Raw genomic sequence first — 27,702 nt, 5'->3', positions numbered from 1 at the left:
TTGATTTCTTATTTATATTGGTGTATTTTATTCTTAAAAATCTTAGTATTACTAGTTTTGTGCCCTGTTTGCTTGATAGAATAAAATGCAGTTTTAAGTAAGGGATAATATACAGGCAGCCGGTAGTTATCGCAGAAATAAGCCCCGACAGTGTGATCAGGACCCGACGCGAAGCGGAGGGTCTTGTATCACACTGAAGGGGCTTATTTCGCGATAACTACCGGCTGCCTGTACATTATCCCGCTTATTACACGGCTACTTGCCACATAAGGAAAAAAACTGGACATGAATATGAATTTGAAACATTTTATTGGCATATTTGTTTTAAATTAACATTTTTAAACGGTAATCTTTGTTGGCGCGGAGGGATTTTAAACATACAAGTAGTACTGGCTATGCGTTATTACTTTGGAGCGGTTACTATTTGAAAAGAATGAACCTGCAAATGTCTCAACTGACCAATCAGAATCAGGCATTCCTGAGAGCCGTGTAATAACATAATTTAACATTCTGGTGTATCGTGATAACCATAGTGTGTGGAGTACATATTAAACCAAAACGGGGTGCTTCATTCTCTCAATGTTCTATAAAATATACTTAATATTTCAGCGACTAACCGCTTCAAGCAAGCAGTAATCTTTGCAGTCTAGCCCCACCATCTCTGTCTGCAAAATGCCAGAAACAGCTTTAAAAAGCGGCCTACGGGTCTGTCTGCTTTTTCCGCAAGGGTCTCCAAAGAGCAGGACAGGAAACAGGAGGTACAAATCTAAAGCTACTGTCGCAATAAAATCATTACCCCTCAATAAAAAAATTCAAATTTGGCTTAAGTAGTTAGCAATCTCAATTGTTATGAAACAAAAATAAAACAGCTCTGACTAGACAGGATACTACATAATTTAATACAAAATATATGTAGTTCTCACAGTTTCAGGCATGAATGCATTCACGATGACGTGCATATGAATTACATAAAATTATGGTATGTATTTTTGTTTTTTCAGGGTCTATTGTAGTATCTATTATAGTAGCAATATGTGCTTGCTGTTGCATAGCAAGTTGAGCCGCTGCGTCAATAAATGGTCTACAATTGTTCTTTATTGTCATTTTTTAATGTGTTAAGGTAGGCGCTGCATTGTAAATAGGTGGATGAACACAGTTTACCTATTATGTGCAAGATATAAACATTTCAGCTGTTTTGGCAAGAAGCAATCAGATGGCAAAATCTGAAAGTTTATATTGACTCATACTGTTGCTGGTGAAGTAGGCCATGGAAATTTAAAATGTAATGTATATAGACTGTAAATAAAATATGAGTGAATATTTGGGCTTTTCTCATATTCAAGAGTTGGATTGTAGGCATATTTTATAAATATTTACAAATAAACTCTGTTCTTCTCTACTTCATCATAATGTGCAGGAATTATTGTGGACCACATCACCAAAGATTAACTAGAATGGCACCAAGTTTAACAAGTGACTACGCCCAGCACTAACAATTATTATGGATGACTAAGGAACAAAAGGTGCCAGTAGTCCTAAGGCATCTTTAGGGGCACAGTATGGCAGGGCAGATCAGCGAAGTCAAACGCTGTGCAGCAAATTCATGCCAGACAATGATGTCTCCCGCTGCTTTTCAGCATTGACATTGAAAGTAGTTATATACCTGCTCTTCACATACATGGGCATCTTACGTAATGATCAGCGTAAAGTCAACTCCAAGCGCCTTAAAGATTAGCGTGAACTCTCATCCATAAGGCTGTAATGATCAGCATGAACGCTAATCAATAACACCATAAAGATTAGCGTGAACGTTAATTCATAACGCTGTAAAGGTCAGCAAGAACTGTAATCCATAATGCTATAAAGATCAGCGTGAATTCTACTTTAAAAATGCTGTAAATATCCACATAAAGTGTGACACAAACTCCACTGCATAACATAGTTGCGATCAGAGCAAATTCTACTTGACGACATTGTAAATATCAACCCAGACCCCACTGCATAATACTGTGGAGATCTGTTGGAAGCCATCATGCTTCACGGCAATTTCCACTGACTTTACTTCTATTAACATTTGAATATTATATATTGTATGGGATTTTAATGTAAGCACTTTCCTCCGGGATTAATGAAGTCTTCTGATTATGATTCTGTTTTTTTTATAACTTACATCTGGCCATAATCATAGCCACCAGAATACTTAATGTATAATATCATAAAAAAAGATATATGTTTGCAAAACACCACAAAGTTGATTTTCAGTTATTTCTGAATACATGTTAAATAAATGTATAATTCAGAAATAATAATTATGCCAAGAAATGCATGCAGTTATTTTACCGGTTGAGAAAATATACAAACATACCAATAGGATACTTATGTTCACTACATTATTAAAATTTTGTATGATGTATGCATGTATGATCTATGATGTGCGTGTTGTATAATAGTAATTATATCAACAAGTCTATCTCCAAAGTTATGCTCTTGCACAACGTTGTAAAGTAATGATTTAATTTCTTCTGATTTTTTGGTTGACAAATGGCAAACTTCACCCCCATGCAGAATTAATGTGATATTAAAAATCTTTAACAATTTCAGACAAAAGTGGTTACAGTTAAAATAATGTTGGGATACAAATTATATGCAGATGATAAATGACGATTGGTCATATTACAGTTAAAATGTTTGTGTATGTATATAATGCAATCTTGTGTTGTGTTTTCCTCCATGTGATTAAGAATAGACTTAAAGCTATACTCTGCCATTTGGTGTAGCATTTCTTTATATGTAGCCTGTAGCTGTACATAACATTGTGCATTTCAGCTCAGAGGCAGGAATTCAATGTTCATTAACTTCCCTCTCACAAATTTTGGATTTGACTAAGAACATGATGGGCGTCCGTTGCTTCATCTCAAGTTTCTTGCCCACGTGTCATGAGTTGGTTGCAATGCATTATTTAATGCATGTTTATCATGAAGGACATTTATCATAAAGCACCATGAAAATAGCTGATAACTTTATTACTGTGTGTATACTGTATGTATTTTAAGTATACGTAGATTTGTGTGTTGTGCTGATTTGTTAACTTTTTCACATTTTAATAAAAAACTATTTGGAAGTTAGTCACAGTTACATGTAGCTTAAATATTTGAACTTTGATTGCAAACTCTAACATTCTCTGTCATCTGGCTTAACGAGTATTTCACTATATACCTTTGCATCTTCCTCTAAAAATTATCACTGGGATGTATCTATATAATGACCAACTTTTTATTTTCATTCATTAAATGTGATGACTCTGGTCATGATTTTTTATTAATTGCACTGAATTCTGATAACTATCATAAGGCTTGCATAGAGGTCTGGAGTTCCCCTGGGCGTCAATGAAGTTCTCAGTTCCCTTCCGGCGTTCATTTCGAGAACAGTGCAGCCTCATTGAACGTCGCTTTTTGCCGAAACAGGCAATTGGAGCTTGCGGCCCGTCTCTCACTATCAAAATGCCGGTTCTTTCTTTGAAAACATCTTTGAGAGTTCTGTGTGAGCCCACCATTATGAACAGAAAGACTTCGCTGAGAGCATCTTCGAAAAAAAAACAAAATCAATAGCTACTCAATTTGGGCTGAGGTCTTTCCTTGCTTTGACTTGAAAATGACAGTCTTGTTTCAGTCATTAAACTAAGAAGTGCTTTTCAAAACGAGAGGCAAGGATTCCCTAGTACTTACTTTCGGAAACAAATGCATTTCTCAGTTTTTCTTGTTTTCTGAGAGAACCTGAGAGGTTCTCTGATGCTTATTCCTCCCTCTTATATTTCCACTGAGCATCCCACACACTTCTGACAAACAGCTAATTCTTATTATAGATATTCACACTTGTACGTGAATATAATGAGGTTCGTGCACACGGTCGTTACACCAACTACGTGAATTTAATGTTTCAGGAAAACAGAGTAGACCTGCAGCTTTGACAGAGCAGCGTATGGTACAGTTTTAAACAGACTGCGGGTTTCACAAAACACAGTCAGGAACTCGTAACGATAGATCAAGTGCCACAGAAGAGGGTTTACAAGCTACCAAAAACAAAATGAAGGACCTTAAACAAGCTGCAGCTTGAATGTGGCTTGTTTTGATGCTTTGAATATTGATGGCTTAATTAATTTTATTTGTGCTACAACTGTGTATTTAGCAGTTATTTTCTCTGCTACTGGGTGTCGGTTCTGTATGATAGTTTCAGTGACAGAGGCAGTTTAAAGTCCTTTGTTATGTTTTTGGTGGCTTGCAAACACTCCTCTGTGGTACCTGCTCTGCCCGGAATCCATTTTAGCCCTGGCAAACATCTTAGGCACTAATCTAGTGATTGCAATTTGTGACAAAATTCATGTAAATTAGTGCTCAACCACCAACATAATCATTGCTTATGGGAAAATATAAAGCAGCATCACTACAGTCGTCATTGTGGACTTGCTCATTTCTCAATAATAGACGCAAACAAATGGCAGGCGGGGGCAGGTAGGAAGCCAGATCTTTCAAAATACCAGGGACAAGCAATGTTTTGCACCAAAGGACCCATGTGAGTTTTGGAAACAGGTGCTTAAAGGGAGAGTGGTACACAATTGCACAATGCCCTTGTGTTGAAAGATGTATTGAGCAAGTTTTCTCTATTTACGATGTTAGACAGTATTGCCAGTGAACTAAATGTCAGATTGGCTGTGTTTCTCTTTCCACTGACATTTAACTATATGTATTTTTCATGCCTTTATGAAACAAAAAATGGTGCAGGGGAATTACAGAAAGAGAGAAATCATGTAAAACCAAAGGCTCTGAAAGGAATGGGGTCCCTGTGTTTTGCTTTCTGTTCTTTTCCGCTTGTGTCTCTGTCTCCCGAATAGCTGGCTAGCTGTCGTACCAATGGCCCATGGGACTGTTTTGGAGAGGCAGGGGGGGACACGGCTAGGGAGTGGGAGTTAGGGGGAAGGCCGAAATGAAAGCAAGGGACGTCTCAGTTGTTTCGTACTCCTCCACCACAGTTCTCTCTTTCGGGCTTGTGAGTGTCTGAGTAATACGGCTTCCCTCAGCCACGGGGCTTTTCCGCTGGACTGGAAGAGTGGGCCGCAGGGCTTTGTGCCGGGGGGAGGAGGGCCTGGGTGTTTTCCTCATGCAGCGAGGGAGGAAAAAAGGACTTTTACTCTACAGGTCTGAGTCTCTGAAGGTGGACTGGAGATGCTCTCCACTGAGGTTCTTAGTACCGAATGGCTCAGGTGGAAACATCTACGGAAATCAGCCGAATGCGGATCGCTAAGCTAAGGAGCCAAGTGGCAAAGCGCTAAGCCAACTCTGCACTGGCTCAGCAAGTGCTGGGTTCTTTTTAAGACTGAGAAGAAAGTAAAACAGAAAAACAGAGCATGAAAGAGGGGAAACCTCAGGCAGACAGATGTGAAGGGAGTGACAGGTGTGTTCGGCCCTTCATGTGGTTCACTGCTCCAAACCACACCAACGCCCTCAGGACCCCCTGCTGTGTCTCCTTCAGGGGGGATGTGCTTATCTGAGTCCGGCATTATCTGCCAGGGTGAGAGGAACAAGCCCTTTCACAGCCAAATGCTATCGGTGTGGTTAAACGGCAATTAAAGTAAACATAGCTGGCATCTCATATGAGGAAATGAGAGCCTGGATGTGTCAGCATTAACATTAATGAGCCACGGAGGCAAGCAAAGAGAGTGGGAGGTAAATGATCCACGCGAAGAAGCCTGTATTTAGAAAGTGGTGATTTCAGCGAAATCCTTAGCTGCCAACAGATATTGTCATAGCAACGGTTCACCCAGGAAAGCCAGTCAGAATGATGTGGGGTGGGCATGGCCTACAACTCGCGTGTGTGGCAGGCTGCCCTGGGGGCACAGTGACACGATTTGGATGCGGGGGGCGGGGGGGGGGGGAAATCCGGTATCAAGAGTGTGTTCAGGGACAGGTGTACAGCTGCCTGTCTTGGTAAAAGTGAGAAGAACAGGCTGTGTGGAGCACGTGCCAGGTTTGGGTCGGGACCTGGTTTTAAACCTCCTTTTTCTTTCTTTCTCTCTCTCATTTAATGTCTCCTCCATTGTCCACTCAAAATCACTATTGACATCACATGACCTTTTATACGTTTCCACACACACAAGTATTTCAGTCCATAGGGTGTATTACCCATGATTTAATAAATCACTATCTTACTATTCAACAAACATGTCTTATTTTGTTTGCAATTCATCTGCACTTTCTGGACACAGTTTCTCTCATAATGCCAGTATGTTCTAACATGTTTATAACGCAAACGAAACTGCAGTCACATACGTTATACATTTTTTTGTTTTACATGGAAAACAAGAAGTAATCGTGTTAGATTTAGTTATTAACTCAAAAGTCAATTGACAATAATTACATAAGAACATTCCCTGATTGAAAATTACGCACAATCAAAAAAGAACATTATTACTGGGAGTAACAGTAAGCTCAGTAGTTAAATGGTGGGACAAGAGCTTTTAAAAACTATTTTATAGATATATATAATTGCTGATATCCAGTAACAAAGTTTTCCCTTAATGTATCTCAGAGAGAATCCCGATTTATGATATCAGAATTTTCTCGCTGTACGTATTTGTATCATAAAGTTATGCGACTAAAATCCTGGCTTTGCAAACATCATTAAATTATAAATAATTGCTAAATGCTGAACTCTGAGGCCACAGACGAGAAGTCTATGAAGAGAGAGCAGCGATTTTGACGAGGCCAGCCTCAGTAAGATGGGGTTAATTCCGCTCCTGAAAAGTTTTTTAATTAAGGATTAGTTGGAACGAGATTAACACCCATACATGACTGTGGGAAACTATTAAAAAGGGAATATTTATCTTCAGAATTTATAATTAAAATGTTATAGATATAGATCAAATATCATATTTTAGTTGCAATTGACAAAAAGGCACAGAGTTTAACTATAGGAGTACAACGCTACCATAATTTATTTTAAGGAATTTGTTAGATATCGGCATATGCCTTTATTTATTTAGGTTTATTTAGTGTACTTATAGATTTTTAGAACATATAGAAAACAAAAAATGAACATAAAGTTTATTCTCATTGGTCAAGAAATATTTAAAGATGTTTTGCTTTTAATTTTTACAGTCGATACTTAAGCCAATATGGACATCTTATCTGTAATATCACACTTTCATCTGTGATTTTTCTATGTTTGTGTGCTATTTATTAGACCTCACAGACTACATAGGCATCTCACTTTAAGGCACAATACTCTTTGTTCTTTACCTCTCAAAAGAGATTTTTAATGGCTGTATTTCATGAATACGAAGCACGATGCTCGTTGTCCAGAATGGATCCCCATTGCGCACACAGCATTTCTCCTTTGGAGAGGGTAGCTGGGGCATTATCACAAAGAAAACCAACAAAACATTTTTAAGAAAATTAACGCCAATTAAACAAACTAATAGAACAAAGTTTTTATACATAATTGCTTCCGACTACTATGTGCATAAGACTTAAATGGTTCTTGAAATGACTATAGTTTGAAAAGACTATGATGAAAAACTGCTATTGATATGTATATGTTTTTCCTTATCCACGAGTAACCTAATGTCATACATGATATATTTTTATAATGAATTACATGTAATGAGTGTTCACATTTAATATGTAAAATGTCAAAGTCGACATTGGCGTGTGATAGAATGTAGCTATCGGCATTTTGTTGTAGCTGATTTTTTATTGCGTCACGTAAGTTCACTCATTTGACGCTAACAATAAATTCATAGGTGAGGGCTGTGGCTCATATGTGGGATGATGTTATATTAACCGTAACCTGTTTTTGTAACTTCATTTCTGTTTTTTATATAGTTTTAATATTTCGTTTATTGGTTCACCTTTCTCTGAGACTCACGCAAAAATTGGCGTGATTTTTATTATCTCTGTACCTGAATCCACAAAAAGAAGTGACTTTAGTGCTACTTTGCTATAATTTGGCATCCCATTAAAACAATTTAAGTATTAAAACATATAGCATTCGTTAATAAAATTCTGTCACTTCTATTTTTTTTTAAGAAAATTGCTGTCCATAACGACTTAACCAATCGTAGAACATCTTTTGATTACTTGTGGCCTATCAGAGACGAGGGAGGGGTCAGCAGAGTTTAAAAACGCCGCAGTTCTTCATCCGGTGGAAATATCAGTTCATTGCTCATATGTTACTGAGGGACAGCTATAAAGCACAGCTAAAAAACAGAAGTGAGTATGCCAACAATACTCTCATTTTTGTCAACCTGGTTGTGTTTTATTCTTAAACCGAATTGAACCAAGTGGTGTATTGCTTTCTATTTTTTTGCCGTTATGTGAATGACAATCACGTCTCTCATGTTATATCAAGAAAATGATTTGAATTGCCTTCATAAAATTGTAAAATATTCATGCTCACACTTCATGGTGTGAATATACTTGGAGTGGCCTGTTCACGTAATCAGTCCTGTCTGATGTCTTACGAGGCCTCTGTTCTCCAGGACTGCGAGCATGATATGGTATAAATACAGCGTGATATGGTATAAATACAAAGCCTGCAAACATGGTCAAGAGAAGAAATACAGAAGAATAAACATAAATGACATGTGTTTGAGTCCATGATTTATATATTACATTCAGAATTTTTTATGCTTATTTGCTAGCATTGGAACATAAGCGAGTGCAATAATAAACGATAATGTCAAACCACTCCAAAGATATCGCTTATGTATAAATATGTGTAGGATTTCTTATATATATTTATCAGCTTATTTTACATTACGTTCATCTTTCATTTTTGGGCGGGCTTCAGCAATCGCTCATCCAAATGGGGTTTGCAGGATTCATTCTGCTTAGGCCTGAACTTGCTGACCTCAGCCTTTGGGAGCCTTAGCTGAAATAATAAATAGGATAGTATGTTGCCTGCCAGGAGAAACAATTTAAATATGGATGGATGGATGGATGGATGGATGTATGGTTGCTGGCCTCTATGGTCATTTAGATATAAATGAGGTACTAACTGAACTATATTTTCAAACCTGTAGGACTTCGGCGGCTGAGGGCCGGATCTGTGGATCGCAGGACTGACGTGGACAAAGGAGAAACACGTAATTAACAAAATGCATCTTGCACTCATTTGTTTGCACTTACCCGTCTGATTTACCCTGCAATGCAAGCAACCAATTACACGGTTACATACACAGTCCAGGAATTCTGATAGTTAAACATCAATAGTGGCTTTGCGATCTTAAGTTATTCATGTTTCAAAAACAAAACCACAGGGATACACAAGAAGTATTTAAAAAGTTTAAAATACAATGCTACATTGCAAGTGCTACAAGAAAACCAAAAAAAATAGAAAAGAATAATATACATAGCAATAATTATAATAACAATTATGCATTTGAGGCCTTCAGTTTACAGCAGTACTTTCTGGATTTATTATAACAGGAATGTTATTTTGATGGTGTTTCCATCAATCCCTCCATTCATCCAACCATTAATGCAATTCAAGGTTGTAGTAATTAGCATTTGTATTATGTTATTTTCATTGGTTAGGTTGTGATTATTTATTGCAGACTCTACACTCATCATGTAACACAAGAAATGTGTATCTACAAAGTATAGCATCTTAAACAAGAAAGTGTAACTTTGGTATGACAGTCCCGTTACAGTGAGAGTACATACAGTGTGCATAAAGAGTATGTATAAGTGCCTATAAAGCGACACACTTCAGCTGGTGCACGCCTGTGATATACGGCGCGAGTGTCGCCTTAGTTTTTTTTTTTTTTACTGCACTCTCTGTTTTCTGTTTAACCTCCTCTCTAACCACAAGTGCAATCAGCCAGCTTTTCTGGGTTAGCTGCTCAGGTGCTATCGCTCATCTGCTGTATCTCTTCATCTCTCCATCTGCTGTCGTTCTCACCTTCCTCTCCCCAGCTTTTAGCCCCTTTGCGTCGCTCCCTGGCTCTTTCTTCTCCTGCATCATTTACAGTTCACCTTACAATAATTAAAAAAAGATAGTGTATTATATAATACTGCATTTTTAGAGGGAGGAAACAAGTAAGCAAAGACATAAATGAATGATATACTGTAGATTACAGAGGAAGAACAGAAGGCTCAAATTCTCTCTGTATCACTACTTGACAGGGATTTCAATGTCATCCATCCATCTTTTAATTCTGGGGTGGATATCAATATCAATGACAAATTAAGGTTTAAAATAAACTTCCTTACAACTTCAGAAACAGAACACAGGAAAAGAGGGGAATAGGAATATATTAATTTCAGGGGCACCTTTCTTATTTTATTTTTTTTTACTATTTTGTTATTTTTGTCTTTCCTTATGTTCAACAGCAAAGACTGAGAGTCTATAGAGACAAAATCTTTTTTGTTAAATTACCTTAAATCTTAAATGCCTAATATAAGATTCCAAAAATAGCACATAAAGGTAACAAATTCTTAAAAATATAAAACGGCAATGAAGAAACAAAAGCAAGTTATTGAATGAGACGTCCAGCTGCGATCACTGGAAATGAAGGGATATAAGACGACATCACCATGCATACAGATATTGCTGCACTAGTAAGTAATGCATTGGCAGCTTCTCTATGTATAAGGTATTTTTATTCATGTAATAAAATATAAAACATGAAAAAACTCTCTTGAGAACATCTAGAATTCTGAACATTTGAAGTCCGACAGTAAAAGTACGAAACGGCATGTTCACTTCCAGTGAGCAGCGGCTTGGTCTTAAACACTGACTCCGAAATGGCCACGAAACCTTGAGACCCATCTCTGTGTTTAATGTGTGTTTGTGAACCATATTCTAAATTTGACCATGGATAATTAGAAAAGAAGGCGAACAATTAATGTTAAATTCATCTACTAGACTCATCAATCAGGCAGCCAGGATACTTGTGTGAAACACTTAAATTTTAGAATGTATATATAATATATCTTATAAAACTTACAATCAACCATTAATAAGCTTACAGGATGAAACATGTACAGTAGCTGGGCCCATCTTTTTAGCACACAGACACAGACACACGTTTGTATTAAGATCTTTATGGGGACTCTTCGTTCATTTCTAGCGGCATACCTCTTATCCCAGCAGAGACAAGCTTAACCCCTACACAGCCCTAATCTTAAGCATAAGTAACCAAACAAAATACAAGACTTCTGGCATTTTTTGTTTTTTGATTGCATTCACAGTTTTATTAAAATAGAGGTTATCTTTGTGGGGACCGACAAACCATCCCCACAGGGTAAAAAGTTATGGGTTTTTATCACACTGTGGGGAAATCTGGTGTAATAATTACAAAAATGCACATTTGTACATCCCACAAAGCTACTGCATCCCCATTCGCACCACATGTATATTATCAGATTTTTAAATTATTTTTGTATTGCACATGTTTTGTCTGGTTGTCTTCTGCCCCCACGCACCCCGTCCCCAATGTCATATGGATTTTCCTGTCACCAGGGACAGTCAGTCTACCTGTACATGGCAAGACTTACCTGTGATAAAATTAACTATATAGGTGATGTTTTTTAAATACCATGCCTGTGGTGAAAATTTAATTTTGATCACAGTGTTGGTCCACTGCGGCGTTGACACCCTATTTGACAATAAAGACTGGAAAGCTGAGCGACACAGTGTAAATGTGCCCTGAATTATACCGTCTCACCATGCGGGCACCACCTACGGCGTAGTGTAGCCACAGTGACGGTGTTTTTTTCTCTCTCTTCTTTTTGGTGAGAGATCCGCCTTTCGTGGAACATCGGAGGAAGAGGGGGGCGTGAAAGGGCGGGGGAGGTAAAGAGTGGGATAAGATTCAAATCAGAGCCCACCTCAAAGCCCGCTCACCTTCTCGCTCTCAGCGCTTCTCGCTAAATCAGAGCCCACCACAGAGCCCACCCTCTCTGCATATTATGCAATGAAAATCTCTTTCAGGCAACAAAATCTCTCATTCCTTTCATTTTCCCCCCTCACCTATCCTGTTACTTGTCTGCTACTTTGTTTCTAAATGACACTTTCTTTTATTTTTATGATTACTTTAGATATTTAGTTGTACTTTTAGGAAATGCATCCATTCATTTCCTAACCACTTCTGGCAGTAGATTGAAAAGAAAAAACTTCAGGGATATAGTTTGTAAAAACATGAATACAATGCAAATGTCTCACGAAAAAAGAAAGATACAAATACTGCAAAAGATTTATTTTCTTGTAAATAATATTTTAAGTGTCTTTTGCAGTATTTGCATCTTTCGCATCATTAAGTTTTTTTTTTTTGCTTGTTTTTCAGGTTAGAAGACAAAATGAAGTATCTTCCAAGAGAGCTAGTGATCTTAGTGGCCACCATCGCTATGGGCTGTAAGTGTCAAATCACGCTTATTTTTACTCAACGTACTGAAGTATCATAAAACGTACAACTACATGGTTATATAGTAATATAGCAATCCCGTTTAAAATACGCAGATTATCAAAGGCAACCAAATTTTCACATAATATGGAAATTATGCCTTGCTCATGCCTAGGTAAAGCTACGGCACTCATACAGTAGTGAGATTAAATCTTCCATCCATTCATCCTTCCATCCATAACTGCTTCTCCAGCACAGGCTTGCAGCAAGATGAAATATATCAGGGTTTAAAGGGTCATAGAATGACACATCAGCATGACACTACAAAGGCAATGATGCAATACCACAGACATCACCTGCAACGCAAAGTGATTTTCTGTGATATGACTTTATTGCTATCTGTTGTGTGATCTCATTTTCTAAATCAAATTAAATTACTGACATAGAGCTCCCTGCTGCAATGGGATACATCAGTATTTTCATACAAGCATGCTATGAATAGGGTTAATGTGTCATTTGCTTTTAAAGTTATTAACCTATTATTGTACTGCCCCATTGCATATTATATGGATGCAATAGAATAATTAATATTATAGACATAGATAACCTCAAAATCCAAGAGGTGTGCATTGTCCCGCACCATTCACTTATCAAAACTCACTTTACTAGATGTGCCTATCTTATTTAGTTTTAAAGTTATTAACCCATTCATGTGTATTGCCCCATTGTGCATTATATTGATACAATATAATACATAATAACCATTATAGACATGCATCATTGAAAATCCAAGGGTGTGCATTGTTCCCCAGGGGCCACTGATCAATGCACACCTCAAAGGACACGGCTGAGTCATTTGGTTTTAGAGTTATTAACCCATTCAGGTATTGCTGTATTGCACATTATATGGATACATGCAAACATCCAAAAATTTTAATTTGCCCTTAAAGAAATCTGGTGAACCATGCAGTGTGCAACAGTTGCCATAAACCCAAAATACTAAACCAATATCTCATTACAACTGAAAATACCTATTTTCTTACCTATTGACAAGATTTTGAACAAATTGCGAAATGGCTCTAACTTCAAAAATAATCGGTGTGCATCATTGTCTGTGTATTGGCATCAAAATTCTGCCATGAAATACTGCCTAACTAGCTTCTGTCCAAAGCTGATATTAACACTGCAAAACTGAATGTAGAAAATGAGGCTAACTTCACTACGGTTATTTTACTTACAGGGCTGGTCCTAGCTATGGAAGCCCGTTTCCGTCACCTAAGAAAAAAATAATATAAAATTTAAGTCGAAATTTCGACTTATAGTTATCTCGTTATTTCGAGATACTAAGTCGAAATTTCGACTTCTTAATTTTATATTATTTTTTTCTCCGGTGGCGGAAACGTACGGAGCCCCTAAGGTGACAAAGGAGCAGAAAAAAACGGCAAAAGAGAAAAAAAAAAGAAGTCATGTTTTGTGTTATAACCCAAAACCGTTGCGTTATAACCCAAAACTTTTGCGATATAACCCAAAACTTTTGCGATATAACCCAAAACCTTTGCTTTATAACACAAAACCATTGCGTTATAACCCAAAACCTTTGCGATATAACCCAAAACTTTTGCGATATAACCCAAAACCTTTGCGTTATAACTCAAAACTTTTGCAACATAAGACAAAACTGTTGTGACTAATTGGAACTGGAAATATGAGTAGTCAGTGTAAACATAATGGATAGGAAAACATATAGCGTTTAATCGAATTTTACTTTGATCTTGGTCTACAATACAGTGGTATGAAAAAGTTTGGGCACCCCTGATCATTTTCATGCTTTTCCTTTATGAATCACTGGTTGTTTGGATCAGCAATTTCAGTTAAATATATCATATAGCAGACAAAGTGATATTTGAGAAGTGAAATGAAGTTTATAGGATTTACAGAAAGTGTGCAATAATTATTTAAACAAAATTAGACAGGTGTATAAATTTGGGCACCCTTGTCATTTCATTGATTTGAATACCTTTAGCCCTAATTATTGGAACACAAAATTATCATGGGTGCCCAAACTTTTTCATACCACTGTAAATGGACATTCAGTTTGTTCTCGGATCTATAGGCATGATGTTCACATTAGTCTGAGGCAGATTAAGAGGATTTTATGTGAAAGGGGATTATTCCAACGGAAAAACTACTTGGGTGATGTAATTAACTTTATTCGCGAGCAGCTTTTGCGCTCTGGGCAGCTTCATGGTTATCGATGGATGTATGCAAAATGCAGAATAAATGGACTTCATGTGAGAAAAGAGGATGTGCGTTTGATTTATATTAATTATATTAATTTATTATAAACATGAAACAACAACAAAAAACGAACAATTCTTTAGGCTTAAATCAACCTCAACAGATTAGCATTAATTAGCAATGTTACTGAAACGTACTTTACCAAGGCTTGCTTTACAAATTACTAATTATGAATTAAACAATCAAATCTTACCACACTGAACTCAAGTTTTTTTTTAACCGTTAAATTAGATTAATAAGCGAAGCGGGGATCAACCACATCATGAAAACAGCGGCTTTGGAAGTTGCACTTGAATGACCAAAAGTACGCTAGTCACCTGATTTTATTGTTGCATTACTACGGAAAAGTTTTGGGTTATATCGCAAAGGTTTTGGGTTATATCGCAAAAGTTTTGGGTTATAACGCAAAACATGACATTTTTTTTTCTTCTGCCGTTTTTTTTCCTGCTCCCTTTTCACCTTAGGGGCTCCGTACAAAATATTGAGTTGAAAGCAAAATATATGTTGAAAGTAAAAAAAATTATTAAACTGTAAAGTTTTTAGTGGAATCGTTTACCACGATCGTTTACCACGATTCGACCACTGTGTATGTAATTAGTTTCTATGCATATTTTCTGCTCCATCCGTCCATCCATTTTCTGAAAGCACTCTGAGTGAAAATCATTTTCTGTAAAGCTGTTTATTGTTCTTCATTATATTCCTTTACGTCCTCTCATCCATTTTCTGTAGCACTTGTCCTATTCAGGGTCGCGGGGGGTCCAGAGCCTATCCCAGAGACCTTGGCCGCAAGGCAGGGAACAACCCAGGATGGGGCACCAACCCACCACAGGGCACACTCACACTATTCACTTACAGACCTGTGGGGAATTTAGCAGCTCCAATTAACCTCAGCATGTTTTTGGACTGTGGGGGGAAACTGCAGTACCTGCAGGAAACCCCAGGACAACATGGGGAGAACAAGCAAAATCCACACACATGGAGCCATGGTGGAGACTCAAACCCTCGTCCTAGAGGCGTGAAGCAACAGCACTAACCATTGCGCCCTATTATGTCCAGTGTTTTAAAATAAAAATATGGTTAAAACTAAAGCAATGCTCTCATGGGGAAATTAAGGACAGATATGTTTAGCTGGCAGCTTCTTTAAAAATTCTTGCTTTGCTGATGCAGCATTATAATGTGTTTTGCCAGGGAGTCAGCAGGAGGAGGTGGTGGTGATCGGACAAGAAGGACACCAAGTCGTTTTACCCAGGGCAGATAAAGCGAAAGATGTATCTTGGAGGTTTGGAAGAAGTAAAGACAGCATACACCAAGCCGTGATAATAATACAAAGGGGGACTCAAACATACGGTGAGAGAGTAGGGCAAAGCCTCTGAGCATGTAAACGTACGTTTGTATGTCAGTGTGTATGATTCTCTTTGTGAGTGAGTGTAGGTGTTTATATGCCTTTGTGTACCTAGACACAGGGGCATGATAAAGGGGGGTTTAGGGTGATTCCAAAATTTGAATCATAATTGGATTGATCTGAGTTGGGGCCAATATGATCTGGACATGTGCAGGTATGTGTGGTACAAACCATGTGAATTTATGGGCGCTTATGCCTGTGTCTCTGTGTACAAGCAGGTGTCCGTGTATCTGCTTGTTTGTGTCTGTGTTCTGCACATTTTTATCAGTATGTGTGGGGAAATGCAATATTTGTAGTATTATCAGGATATTGATTCCTGAAACACAGGTGAGTGCTGCCTTTTGCCCCCAAAACAAACACTAGTTATGACACATTTTATTTGTTCTTTTCTTTTTTTGTAAACTTTGCTAACAAGAGCTTTAGATTTATTGTGTTAATGTGGAAGATTCCAACAAAGACCAGATTAATCATCTGTCTATTCACAACAGGGAACTTTTTTTTTCTTGCCATTTTGTTTTACTGTCTCTGTAGGCGCATTCCAGAAGCATGTTTGTCTTCTCCATGACCCTTACTCTCTGCCCTTCGTAATTGTAAAAACATTAAAGTGTGTATATGCTCAGCCTTACTGGTATGCATTCAACTTGAATTTTCATCTCCTGCAGGTCCAGATATGAAGGGCCGCGTGTCTTTGTCCACAAGCAACATTTCCCTTATCATCAGCAGCTTGAATAGTAACGATTTTGGTTACTATATGTGTGAAGTGGGGCAGATGAAGACCTTATACAGACTTTACAGGGCCAAAGGTAAATGGGGACGATACAACGAGAAAGCCAGAATGACCGGGGGGGAGGGGGGTGGCGGGGGAAGCTGTTCTCAGCGAGAAGGTGTGTCCAGTTTCTTGGGTGCTGCTGTGTGTACTGAATTACCCCGGGCAGACTAATTTTAGCAGCGGAGTCTCTGGTTCTCCAAAAGAATTATGTGTCATTTAATTATGCATGAGAAACACTGCCCTTCATTGTAATAATTCTTATTTATTATACATTGAAAATGTATGCTGGGAATTCCTGAGCTGGGAGTAACAGGTTTTCCTGGGAAATCACATGGGTTATGTATATTAACCTTTTTCTTATACCCTTACCTTAATTTTGCCTCGTTCTTCACCTTCCCATCCTGCTGTCTCCCTTAACTAGTCACATCTTCCCTTGCCCCACTGGTTGTGGCCTCCCAGGACTTGTCTTTGGTTTGTGAGGTAGAGAACTTTGATCAAGGTCTGGACTTTCAGTGGAGGTCCCCTCAGAATAGTGTGAACAGCAATGAGAAACATCTGACAATTAAGGGGATCACAGTGGAGGAGCATGGCACCTGGATTTGTGTCGTCACGCCCAAAGGACAAAGGTCTGATGGCAAATCCCCCAATGAATTCTTCATCAAATTCTCCATCACCGTGGTGGGTGAGTGCAAACAGATCTCTGGCCTGACTCCCTGTAGAAGAGTACTCATTGTTTCCTGGGGGCCTATCTACAGGGCTTCTCTTTGGCTCTTGGTCTCAATGGACAAGATTTTGCTCATTAAGGCTACAGGCCTCAGGTTCCCTATGACCCAGTACTGGATAAACAGCTATGGAAGAGAGCTGGATGGATGGATGGATGGATGGATGATCATGATACTTTTTTTCTGATGTCATTATTAATTTTATTTTTTCCTGTTTCCTTCCTCTGCTTCAGACCTCAACTGTTCCAAAGCATTATACACCACCAACGGCTCAAGTCCTCACATCCCCTGTTACATCACCAGTGTGGAACTCTCTGCACTTTCAGGTTTGAAGCCAATTACAGGTAGCTGGACCTTTAAACCTCACGTGGGCAACAAGGACTTCCAGAAGGTCGCCTCATTTACCGACCAGCATCAGTGGGAGGTCGTCACCAGTCACTCAAATTGGATACAGAACACTGGGCCGCTTAAAAACAACCTGTCCTTGAATATTGCATCTGTCCTGGAGGCAGACGTGGGGACTTACCGCTTCGAGCTAACCCTTAGAGACATCACGATAAGAAGAGAAGTCGAGGTGAACATGCTCAGAGGTGAGCCGCTGTGACACTGCCCCGCCCATCCCATGAAATTAAACACTTCAATCAATTAATAACTGAATATAACATAACTAAATTAGGGGTGCACCGATTGCAGTTTTCTGGCCGATCAACGATCACCGATCCTTAGGCAACCTTACCTGCCGATCTCGATTTTTTTTTGCCGATCTTGTTTCTTTCATAACTAAAAGACAGTTAATAAAAATGGAAACATTGAAGTGAGTAAATTGATATGAATACTCACAAAACATGAGGTAGTGTCCTCAAATATAAACGAACATATAAATGAGCATTGCTGTTTGAACTACAAAATCATATTTTTTCTTCCAGACTTTAATTTCTCTAATTTTGTAAAAAAAAAAAATATATATATAGCTGTTATGACACACTTGTCCAAAAAATAGGGAGGGAGGCAGCCTGCACTGCACCTCTCTCGGGAATGGGAGAAAAGGCTGATTTAACCCTCTGGGGCCTAGGGGTAGGAAACACACTTTCACTGACTGGGGCATGATCACACATTTCATCACACTTAATTCATGGCAAATAAATTATTTCTTATATATTTGTTTTGCCATTACACTCATCTTTATTTTAATATATATTGTAAATATGTCAGATTTTTGTTAAGTTTGAAATTTGACATCAAAGTATAGACATTGCAAAATGCAGTTTGGAACACTTGCAGAAACATTATAAAAGTACATAGTAAGCAATGCTGGCAGTTTGTTTTGATCCCAGATATCTGATCACCAAAGTCTTGGCTACATGAAGATGACTAAATGGTGTAGATGCAACATTAATTTGGATAAATAAATAAGAAAAACCTAACTCATGTAACTATTTCTGGCTCCTTTCATCGAATATGTAGCAACTTTCATGTGTATGAATGAGCCATTGTCACCTGGCCACGTCCCCAACTCCCTTTTATGGCGCTGAAGGGGATGTATCTGGATCGCGTTTCACCGTTGCGCTGTTAATCAAATTACCATGCGAATGCGATTTGAATACGCGCTAATGCGGCTATTTAGAATGTGAATAGCGATCTTCGGGTGAGAGCGGTACTACACGCCCCCGATGTAGGTAAAACAAAGTAAGATGACATGGTTTACTTTTTTGCCGATTTAACCTAATTTTTAAAACTTTAATACTTCCGACAATGGACGTTTTGAAAAGAAGACAGATTACGGATTTAGCCAGCGTTTTTTTCATGATTATACATTAAGTTTTCAGCAAGATATTTATAAACTGAAATAGACGCGAAAAGTACGCGATGTCGTCGACGACATACTCGACCACAAAGAGTTAAAAGCATATAACTAAGATCGGTGGATCTCATGGGGATATGGTCGATTTCTGATCCCCTCAAATTAACGTGATCGAGGCCGATCGATCGGTGCGCCGATCGATCGGTGCACCCCTAAACTAAATATAAAATATAACAATTTAGAAGCCATAAGAAAAATAAGGCAAAATTAGCGTGACAATTGTTTAACATGAATTAAAGATTTATTGTTTATTTGCATCCCTTAAAATTCCAAGCTGATTCTGTCCTAAGAATTCTGGATCCTTCTCATTTGTAGCTAGTATACTTTTACTGGATAAGAAAAACAGATAAATCCAAAGTTACATCATCATTTTTCTTTTACTCCCTCCATTGCGTAGCTTACTCACTTTTGTGACCATGTCACTCGTGTTCTCTGTAGGCGCATTCCAGAAGCATGTTTGTCTTCTCCATCACCCTTAATTTCTGCATTCTTTCTTTAGTTCATTCATCTCCTGACTCCCCCATATATTACATTGGTGATCCGTTCAACATCAGCTGCTCTCTGGTTGACACTGAAATGAGCTCTGACTTGACCATCAATTGGATAGTGCCGGAGAAATCATCAATAAAGGATACCCTGCCAGACCCCTCCCCGGCTGTGCTGTCCATCCCCCAGGCAACAGAGAAAGACAAAGGGAGGTGGAGGTGCAATCTGAAGGAGAAGAAAACAATACTAGTCTGGGCAGAATTGAATCTGAAAATCGGTAAGCAGAGAGGCACAGGATACCTGGGGCTGACGGATGAGAGCTACGGGGTTATTGGGAGAGTGGGGGGCCTGAGGCAGGAGGGACGGCGGATGGAGGGCGTTGGGGCCGCACAGTGATTCAGATTCCTTCTGCCTTGCAGAGAGCCGCCCTGTGAACGTGGTTCTGTGCCTGTCCCTCTGCGGAGCAGGCATCCTCATCATCTTCATCATCATGGCCATTCTGAAGCTGAGACAGGTACACCCCCCTGGCAATGGGTCCCTTGCTGGTGACAGAGTGGGACCAGGAGTCTCATACGGGGGCGGGGGGGCATCTTATCCACCATGTGCAGTGGTCATGACACACCTGCTGTTTGCTTACCCATGTTTCTGTCCTTCTGCTGTGATCCAGAGGGTCCATTGCAGGAGGAGACCCAAGAAGAAGTACTGCCGCTGCAAAAAGTCAGTAACCCCCCCCCCCACCCCCCCCCCCTTTGTGTGCTATACTGTAAATCCTGTCTTTACTATCATCTCAGAACTTTCGCCTTAAAAATATTTTTAACTGATAGAGCTTACATTAATTTATTAGCAGACATTTCTTTTCCAAAACAACATACAGTTGAGAAAGCAAGGTCAGACAGTCCTTGGTGCAGTTGGAGTTAAGGGCCTTGAATGATAAAATCATTCTGCTGGCCCTGGGATTTGAACCAGCAACCTTCCAACCCCAGGCACAGCACCCTACCTTGCTGAGCCACAAACTGCCCCCTTGAGTATGTGTTCAGAAGGTATACGTGTTTAAATAATATATATTGCACAGGTTAAGCGGCCTCACGCTTGTAGGGTTAAGGATTTGAATCCCACTTCCGACTTCCTGTTTGGGGTTTGCATGTTCTCCCCCCCACAGCCCAATAACACACAATGAGACGACTTGGTGACTGTAGATTGTCGATAGTGAGTGCCTGAGGCGTGTCGCCGTACCCAGGCCGTCTTGCGCCTTATGCCCTGACCTTCTTGGGAAGGTGGTTGCAAGATGGTGAAAGTTACACTCCATGTGTTATCGGTTGTTATTCTTCATTCTCTTGTGGTTTCCCCTCACATTTTGCTTTTTTCATTGCTGACAGTGGCTGCAGAACATTCTTGTACCTTAAATACTCTTCTCACATGTACCTGCTCCTAATTTTCTACCCCTTCCATTCCAGTCCCCAGGTGAAGGGATTTTATAAGACCTGAGCAACGATGAAACCTGGAAAGCAGTACTACATTCTGACACGTTTTTATTTCATGATAACTTGTATATATGTTTATATGTAACTTGGATAAATACCACATCCCTTTCTGCATAAGAGATTGATGGATTTTATAAGCACCCAGCAACTTTTCATGCATTGGAAATATATGTATATGTATAAATAATTAATTTGGGTTTTTTTTTGTATTTTTCTCTGTTATTGTGAGTAAAATTTTACCAAAAATACTTCACTAGAGGCCTGTTATCCTTATTTATCAATATGTCCAAAAATTAGGAATACTCACTTGTGAAAAATATTTTTAAAAGCATCCCCTTAACTAAAAAAATTCTCTCTTTTCCAAGATTTATAACTCAAACTCCAGAACTGAATTTTTTTTAAGGATGGCCCTGTAAACACCTGTATAAGCTCCTCCGACTTTTCCACTTTTCTGATCTCTGATGCTACCAGCTGAGCACTTGAAGTTTAATTCTCCTCTCCTTGCATATGGTAAATTCTGTGAATACATTACAACTGCTGATAGTGATTTTTGTCTGTTTAACCAAACTGAGTCTATCTCCCATTTCATAACTTGGGAATCACTCGCATGTTATTTGAGAGGTCAGATAATTTCATAGAAAGCTTACTGAACTTGCAGTCACCACCGAAGAAGTTGATCAACATCACACAGTTAGTCCAACTCTTGTATTTTATAAGTAGCATCTTAACTTACAAACACAGAGCCTTCAGAAATGAATTCCACATTTAAATCCTTCTATTCTTCATGGTAAAACCTGAATTTCCTGCAGATAATGAGAAAATGAACCATGTTGGGTTAGGGTAGCACTGCTACACAGACGTGAGAGTTTAACGCTGGCAGAGATGGACAAGTCTCCGGTCAAAGAACCTGGCTCCAGATGGGATGACTTTAAGGCAGAATGTATTAAATGGAACTTGTGAGTCAGGAAGTACAATGGGTAATAGAAGCAAATAGTAGTAATAAGCCAGGTATGTAGATGGATGTGTGGTATATTAATTGACGCACAACATCAGGTAAACCAGCACACAATGTGTTAATTTTGTTTGTGCAAATCTATGACCTGTTATTGCAAACATTGTTGCAGGTGAAATATGCCTAAATGTATGAACAGTCTACTATTATGTGAAAAACGTAGCCTGTTTTAACTGTTAAATGTTGAACAAAGCTCATTTGTTGAGGCTACAGGTTTATCTTTACTCTTCACCTGAAAATAAGCAGTCAAATGAAAAGTATTTTCTTTTGTATCTGGCAGCACAGCAAAATATTGTGGTATCTGCCAGACCCAGACATGATGCAATGATGAGCTGACATGAAGTGCTTGTTTTTTGGTAGTCTAACAGGATTCAAAACTGCGTAGGCACAAACAAAACTCACTCACACATAAAGCATGCGAGAATTACAGTACCTCTGTAAGGTTACCTTCCAACTGGGAAACAGAGGGGAGGTCATTGCACAAACAGTGGGAATTGCACATGGTAGGTAATCTACATGCAGTTAAGCACGTGGGGATCGAGCATAAAACTAAACAGAACACAAGTACAGGGACCCATGACACACAGAACAAGGCACATGAACTACATACATGACATAGACAGGGGGTATTTACACAAGCAGTGTGTTGCACTGATAAATATGCAGATTGCAAATGGTCGCCGCTTGGCTCACCAACACGACACAACCCACTCCTCAAGGGTCAGCCATCCAGGCATCCCATCCTGGTGCAGTGGGGTAGTGTGAGTCTTGTGCACACCCAGCAGCCGGCAGACTTCCACCATGACAGCAGACTCAAAATTGTGACCTTGTCGCTATGGATCTCTTCTGGGGCCCGAACCTGGAAAAGAAGTCATCCATCAGCTTGGTGGCAGTTACCGTGGAACTGTCTTATGGCAACACATACGCCTCTGGCCACTTGTAAAGTAGTCCATTACCACAAGGACATACTGGTTGCCAGAGTCAGTGGTAGAAAAGTGGTCCAGGAAGTCCATGGTGACATACTCAATGGGTCTGCTGGACTGCATAGACTAGAGATGTGCCTGGGAGTGGTCATGGGGGCCCTTGCGCATTGTGCAGGTGTCGTAGCAGTGGACATGTAGCCTCATGTCCAGGTGGTAGCCTAACCAGTGGAACCACTGCACCAGCCTGTGCAGGGTTTTAGTGATGCCGAATTACCCCACCCTGGGGCCCATGCACTCTCCACAGCACTGCCTCCCTGAGCAACTCAGGGACCAGTAGTTGCTACACAACCTGCTCCAGCACAGGGCCCTGCCAGTGTCAATACAACAGCCTATCATGGAGGGCCAGGTTGTCTTATTGGGAGCAGTATGCTCTCATGGCTGTGCTGAGGGATCTCAGCTCTGACCACTCCGGTTTCCCACCTCGCTGGAGTCAGCCCAGCAGACAGGCCAGGATCAGATTCTTAGCCTGTGCCTCCATTAGCTCCTTCTGGTGGAAGGCCAGGTGCCCCTCAGGCTGCAACGGTTTGGTCAGACGCCACACTCCTCACCTCCTCCAGCACCACTCCCCACTGAGCTGCCCCTGGGTCTATGTTGGCATCTGTCGGTTGGTCTGGCATCAGGGTGCTTACCAGTGCTGGTCCAGGAGTCTCCACTGCTCCCAAGGTCTCCCCTGGTCCAGACCCCATCAGCTGCCTCACCTCTAGCCACCCACAGTGCCCACAGCCGCCTCTGCAGGGACACTATGACAGAGCATCTGCATTACCATGCAGCCAGCCCTGCCAGTGCTGGACCTGAAGCTCTGTTTCTCCAGCCATCTTGCCACCTGCCCCTCAGGCTCCTTGAAGCTCATGAGCCAGGTGAGTGAGGCATGGTCAGTTCTGAGGAGGAACTGGTTGCCATAGACATATGGCTTGAACCGGGGAGGGCATGCCAGGACTGGAGCAGAGACAGGCGCAGTCTGCAATCAGTCAAAGGCTGCCTACTCATTGGGACCTCCCTGGAAGGCAACTTCCTTCCTACTGGTGCAGAGGGGCAGTGATGTCGGTGAAGGCCCAGATTAACCTTCTGTATTAGGAGGCCAGGCCCCAAAAGCTCAGCAGCTCCTCAACAGAGTGCAAAATTAGCTAGGTCTCCACTGCCCTCACCTTGTCTGGTCCATTGCCAAGCCTCTCTCACCGACAACATGGCCCTACTGACAGACTGGAGCAGGAGGCGGCACTTGGTGGGACTGTACCGCAAATTCGCCTGCCAGATGGACCTGAACACTTGCCGCAATTTGGCTGCTGTGTCGCCGAAGTTGGGGGTGTGGACGAGCACGCCATCCAAGTAGATGATGCAGCGGCTCTCTGGTATCCCCTCAAGCATCCACTCCAACACAGGGGTGTTACAGAGCCCAAAAGGGAGAACCTGTCCCACCCCAGGCTGAAGGCTGTCTTCTCATAGACCTCCAAGGACAACTCCACCTACTAGTAGCTGATGCAGAGATCCAGCAAACTGCACCACCGCAAGTTGGCTAAGGTATCAAGGGTATCGTCAATACAGGGCAGGGTGCAGTCTTCATCATGGGCATTGAAGATGTCAGCATACTCCTCCAGCAGTGATTGCAGCTGATCCCTCTCCCGCTTGTCGAGACCCTCACTACTCCATTGGTACAGGGACTTGATCACCTCCACTGTCACTTCCTGGGTGACTGGGGCTTGGAGAAGGGCTGTCACAGGATTCAGAGCCAGGGCAAGCCAGAACTTGTGGGAGGCAAGCTTGCATCCCAGCTCGATCTGGAGTTTGCAACGACCTTGCACAGGGATAGTCTCCCCCATCACTGAGTGCAGCTGGGCGGTGGCAGTTCTCCAGTTCAAGAGAGTGGGCCCCTCTGTCCTTGGCAGAAGGCCTGCCCTCACTGTGGAGATCGTGGAGCCACTGTCTATTTGGGCACAGAAGGCCACCCCATTGATGTTACAGGGCTGGAAGAGGCTTCTCAGGTTGCCAAGCCATCCGACGGGTAGATTTTTGGGGTGGAGCCACTGACCTGAAGGGTTCTGAGGGGGTTGGGGCGATGCCTCCCTCACTGTGTCATTCCTGTCATTTCTCAATGACCTAGCAGGCTCGGGGAAGGAGCAAGTCCAGTGGCCCTCAGATGATCTATGCATTGCTGGGGCGATGGTCGCTATCCTGCAGAGCCGCTGAGTGCACTACAGCATCTTCAAGAGGTGATGCACTAAAGATCACCTCCATCCTCTCCGCCTCTTTAAGTGCCTGCTTTAAGCTAGCCCATACTAACAGCTGCACTTGCTGTTGTAGGTGGTCTGGTAGGATAGCCGAGAGGAAGGCCTGCAGTACCAAAGGGAAGTCAGGATATGTCTGACAGACTGATGCCAGTGGCTAAGGACTCCAAGCCACTCCCCTCTCTACCACCTCCAGGTGCCAAAAAGCAATACCAGGCTAAGGTGGACGCCCAAGGTTGAGAGAAAGTTGGATCATCCTTCAAATCCTAATTCTGGCATCATTGTGGTATCTACCAGACTCAGACATAATACAGTGAGAAAGCTCTAAGGTGATACTGCTTGCTTTTTAGTCATACATAACAATACTGAAAACTGCAGCACTGTATGCGAGAATGAGAATACCTCCACGAGGATAGCAGTGAGAAGCAGAGGGGAGGTGACTGCCCAAACAGTGGGAACTACACATGGTGGGTAGTCTACACGCAGTTAAACACGTGGGGATCGAGCACGAAACTAAACAGTACAGGGACACATGACATATGGAACAAAGCACATTAACTACATACATGACACAGACACAGGCTAATTACATGAGCAGCGTGGTGTGCTGGGAAATACGCAAACTGACTGGTTGGCACTTGGCTCACCGATGCCGGTAATATTTTACAAAATGTCTAATTATTTTACAGTTAACATCTGCCACAAAGCCATACAATAAATGAACCGTAAATGTAATGCAGCTCCACTGGCTGAAGATCCTGAGACCATTATGACATTGATTTCTTAAAATAGTTTGCCGTACACATTAATGAACTTTCATATTATAACCTTTCATTTTTACATTTTTTGCATGTTTGTGCACAGCAACGCGTTCCTGTGCACGCACCTATGTAGGCGTGTGTTACTGTCTTGATAATCCACCTTTTATAAAGCACCATTGACTTTAGACCAGGTTTTTGTTAGTCGATACTGCATTTGTTTTATGCCCTCTCAAGATAGCAATGCTCCAAAACTGCACCAGACTCCATCTCATTTTAAGACTGACACGCCAACAGATGCTCAGATGAGTGCAAGTACATTTGCTATTTAAAACTTCCATCCATCCATCCACGCATTTCCTATAACCGCTTGTCCTGTTCAGTGTCACAGGGGGTCCGGAGCCTATCCTGGAGGCTACAGGAGAAAGGCAGGGAACAACCTAGGATGGGACGCCAAGTTCTCCAACCCATGGCAGTGCACACTAACACACCATTCACTCACATATGCACACTTACTGGCAATTTAGTAACTCCAATTAACCGCAACATGTTTTTGGACTGGGGGGGGGACAATGTACCCAGACGAAACCCTAAATGACACGGGCAGAGTATGTGTAGCCCCTCCCCGGCTGATGTCACCTCTATTTGGAGAAAATGAGCAGACAGAGACGTGGCTATTGCGTTCAGGTTGACCACAGTTTTATTCTGTCTATTTCAACAGATAAATTAATATGAAGAATACTCAAAGTCCATGTTTCACTCTCAAAACACCACACAGCCACAGTTAGCCGTTTACATTTTAAGTCAAGTCCATCTAAGCATATTTGATTAACTTTTTAACAATTGATTGTTTTGAGCATTAGCCGCAGCATTAAGTTTTTCACACTCTTAACACTTATCTATTAAATGTCAGGTTTTAACATGTCATAGCGCCAAGGTACTATTTTATACATTACAATAAAAGAAACAACCAGACTTGAAACAGTCATAAACGTGTACCGGCCATCACATACGCTACTAACTCTCCGAGGCGCGCGGCTGTAGAGTAAGCATTCACCATGAAGGCGCGACTCACGCCATTTTAGAGATTCGCGCATGTTAGCAAAACACAGTCTAACATTACATTTACATCACAGCACATACATTAATTCACCAATTGAAACGTATCACCCGTGCACTTAATTACAATTATTTAGGGACAGAGCCATTTACTAACCTATTTGGAGAAAATGAGCAGACAGAGACGTGGCTATTGCGTTCAGGTTGACCACAGTTTTATTCTGTGGTTTCCGCCTCTGCACATACATT

The 27,702-nt window shown here is 40.7% G+C and overlaps 1 protein-coding gene and 1 long non-coding RNA gene across 3 annotated transcripts in view; one reads left to right on the top strand and one right to left on the bottom strand.

Moving 5' to 3' along the window:
• cd4-1 (CD4-1 molecule) overlaps positions 1-21,665 on the top strand; it is a 23,086-nt gene extending 1,421 nt beyond the window's left edge. Inside the window, exons 1-11 of one of the 2 annotated variants that reach the window (XM_072716392.1) lie at positions 8,209-8,264; positions 9,077-9,139; positions 12,344-12,411; positions 15,887-16,045; positions 16,763-16,903; positions 17,291-17,551; positions 17,825-18,181; positions 19,952-20,215; positions 20,358-20,452; positions 20,606-20,655; positions 21,393-21,665. In XM_072716392.1, the coding sequence (XP_072572493.1) occupies positions 12,357-12,411; positions 15,887-16,045; positions 16,763-16,903; positions 17,291-17,551; positions 17,825-18,181; positions 19,952-20,215; positions 20,358-20,452; positions 20,606-20,655; positions 21,393-21,423 (1,413 nt within the window). In that variant the 5' untranslated portion in view covers positions 8,209-8,264; positions 9,077-9,139; positions 12,344-12,356 and the 3' untranslated portion in view covers positions 21,424-21,665. Of the gene's footprint in view, positions 1-8,208; positions 8,265-9,076; positions 9,140-12,343; positions 12,412-15,886; positions 16,046-16,762; positions 16,904-17,290; positions 17,552-17,824; positions 18,182-19,951; positions 20,216-20,357; positions 20,453-20,605; positions 20,656-21,392 lie in introns of those variants that run through there. The other variant, XM_023794169.2, reaches the window with a different exon arrangement.
• Positions 20,032-27,702, bottom strand: LOC111834639 (uncharacterized). Its single transcript, XR_002836047.2, has 3 exons — positions 27,611-27,702; positions 20,239-23,290; positions 20,032-20,163 (listed from the first exon to the last, which is right to left on the bottom strand). It is a non-coding gene; the product is annotated as an uncharacterized lncRNA (long non-coding RNA).

The sequence above is a fragment of the Paramormyrops kingsleyae genome, chromosome 9 (genome assembly GCF_048594095.1).
Source record: "Paramormyrops kingsleyae isolate MSU_618 chromosome 9, PKINGS_0.4, whole genome shotgun sequence".
NCBI lineage: Eukaryota > Metazoa > Chordata > Actinopteri > Osteoglossiformes > Mormyridae > Paramormyrops > Paramormyrops kingsleyae.
This window is presented reverse-complemented; position numbering and strand designations above follow the sequence as displayed.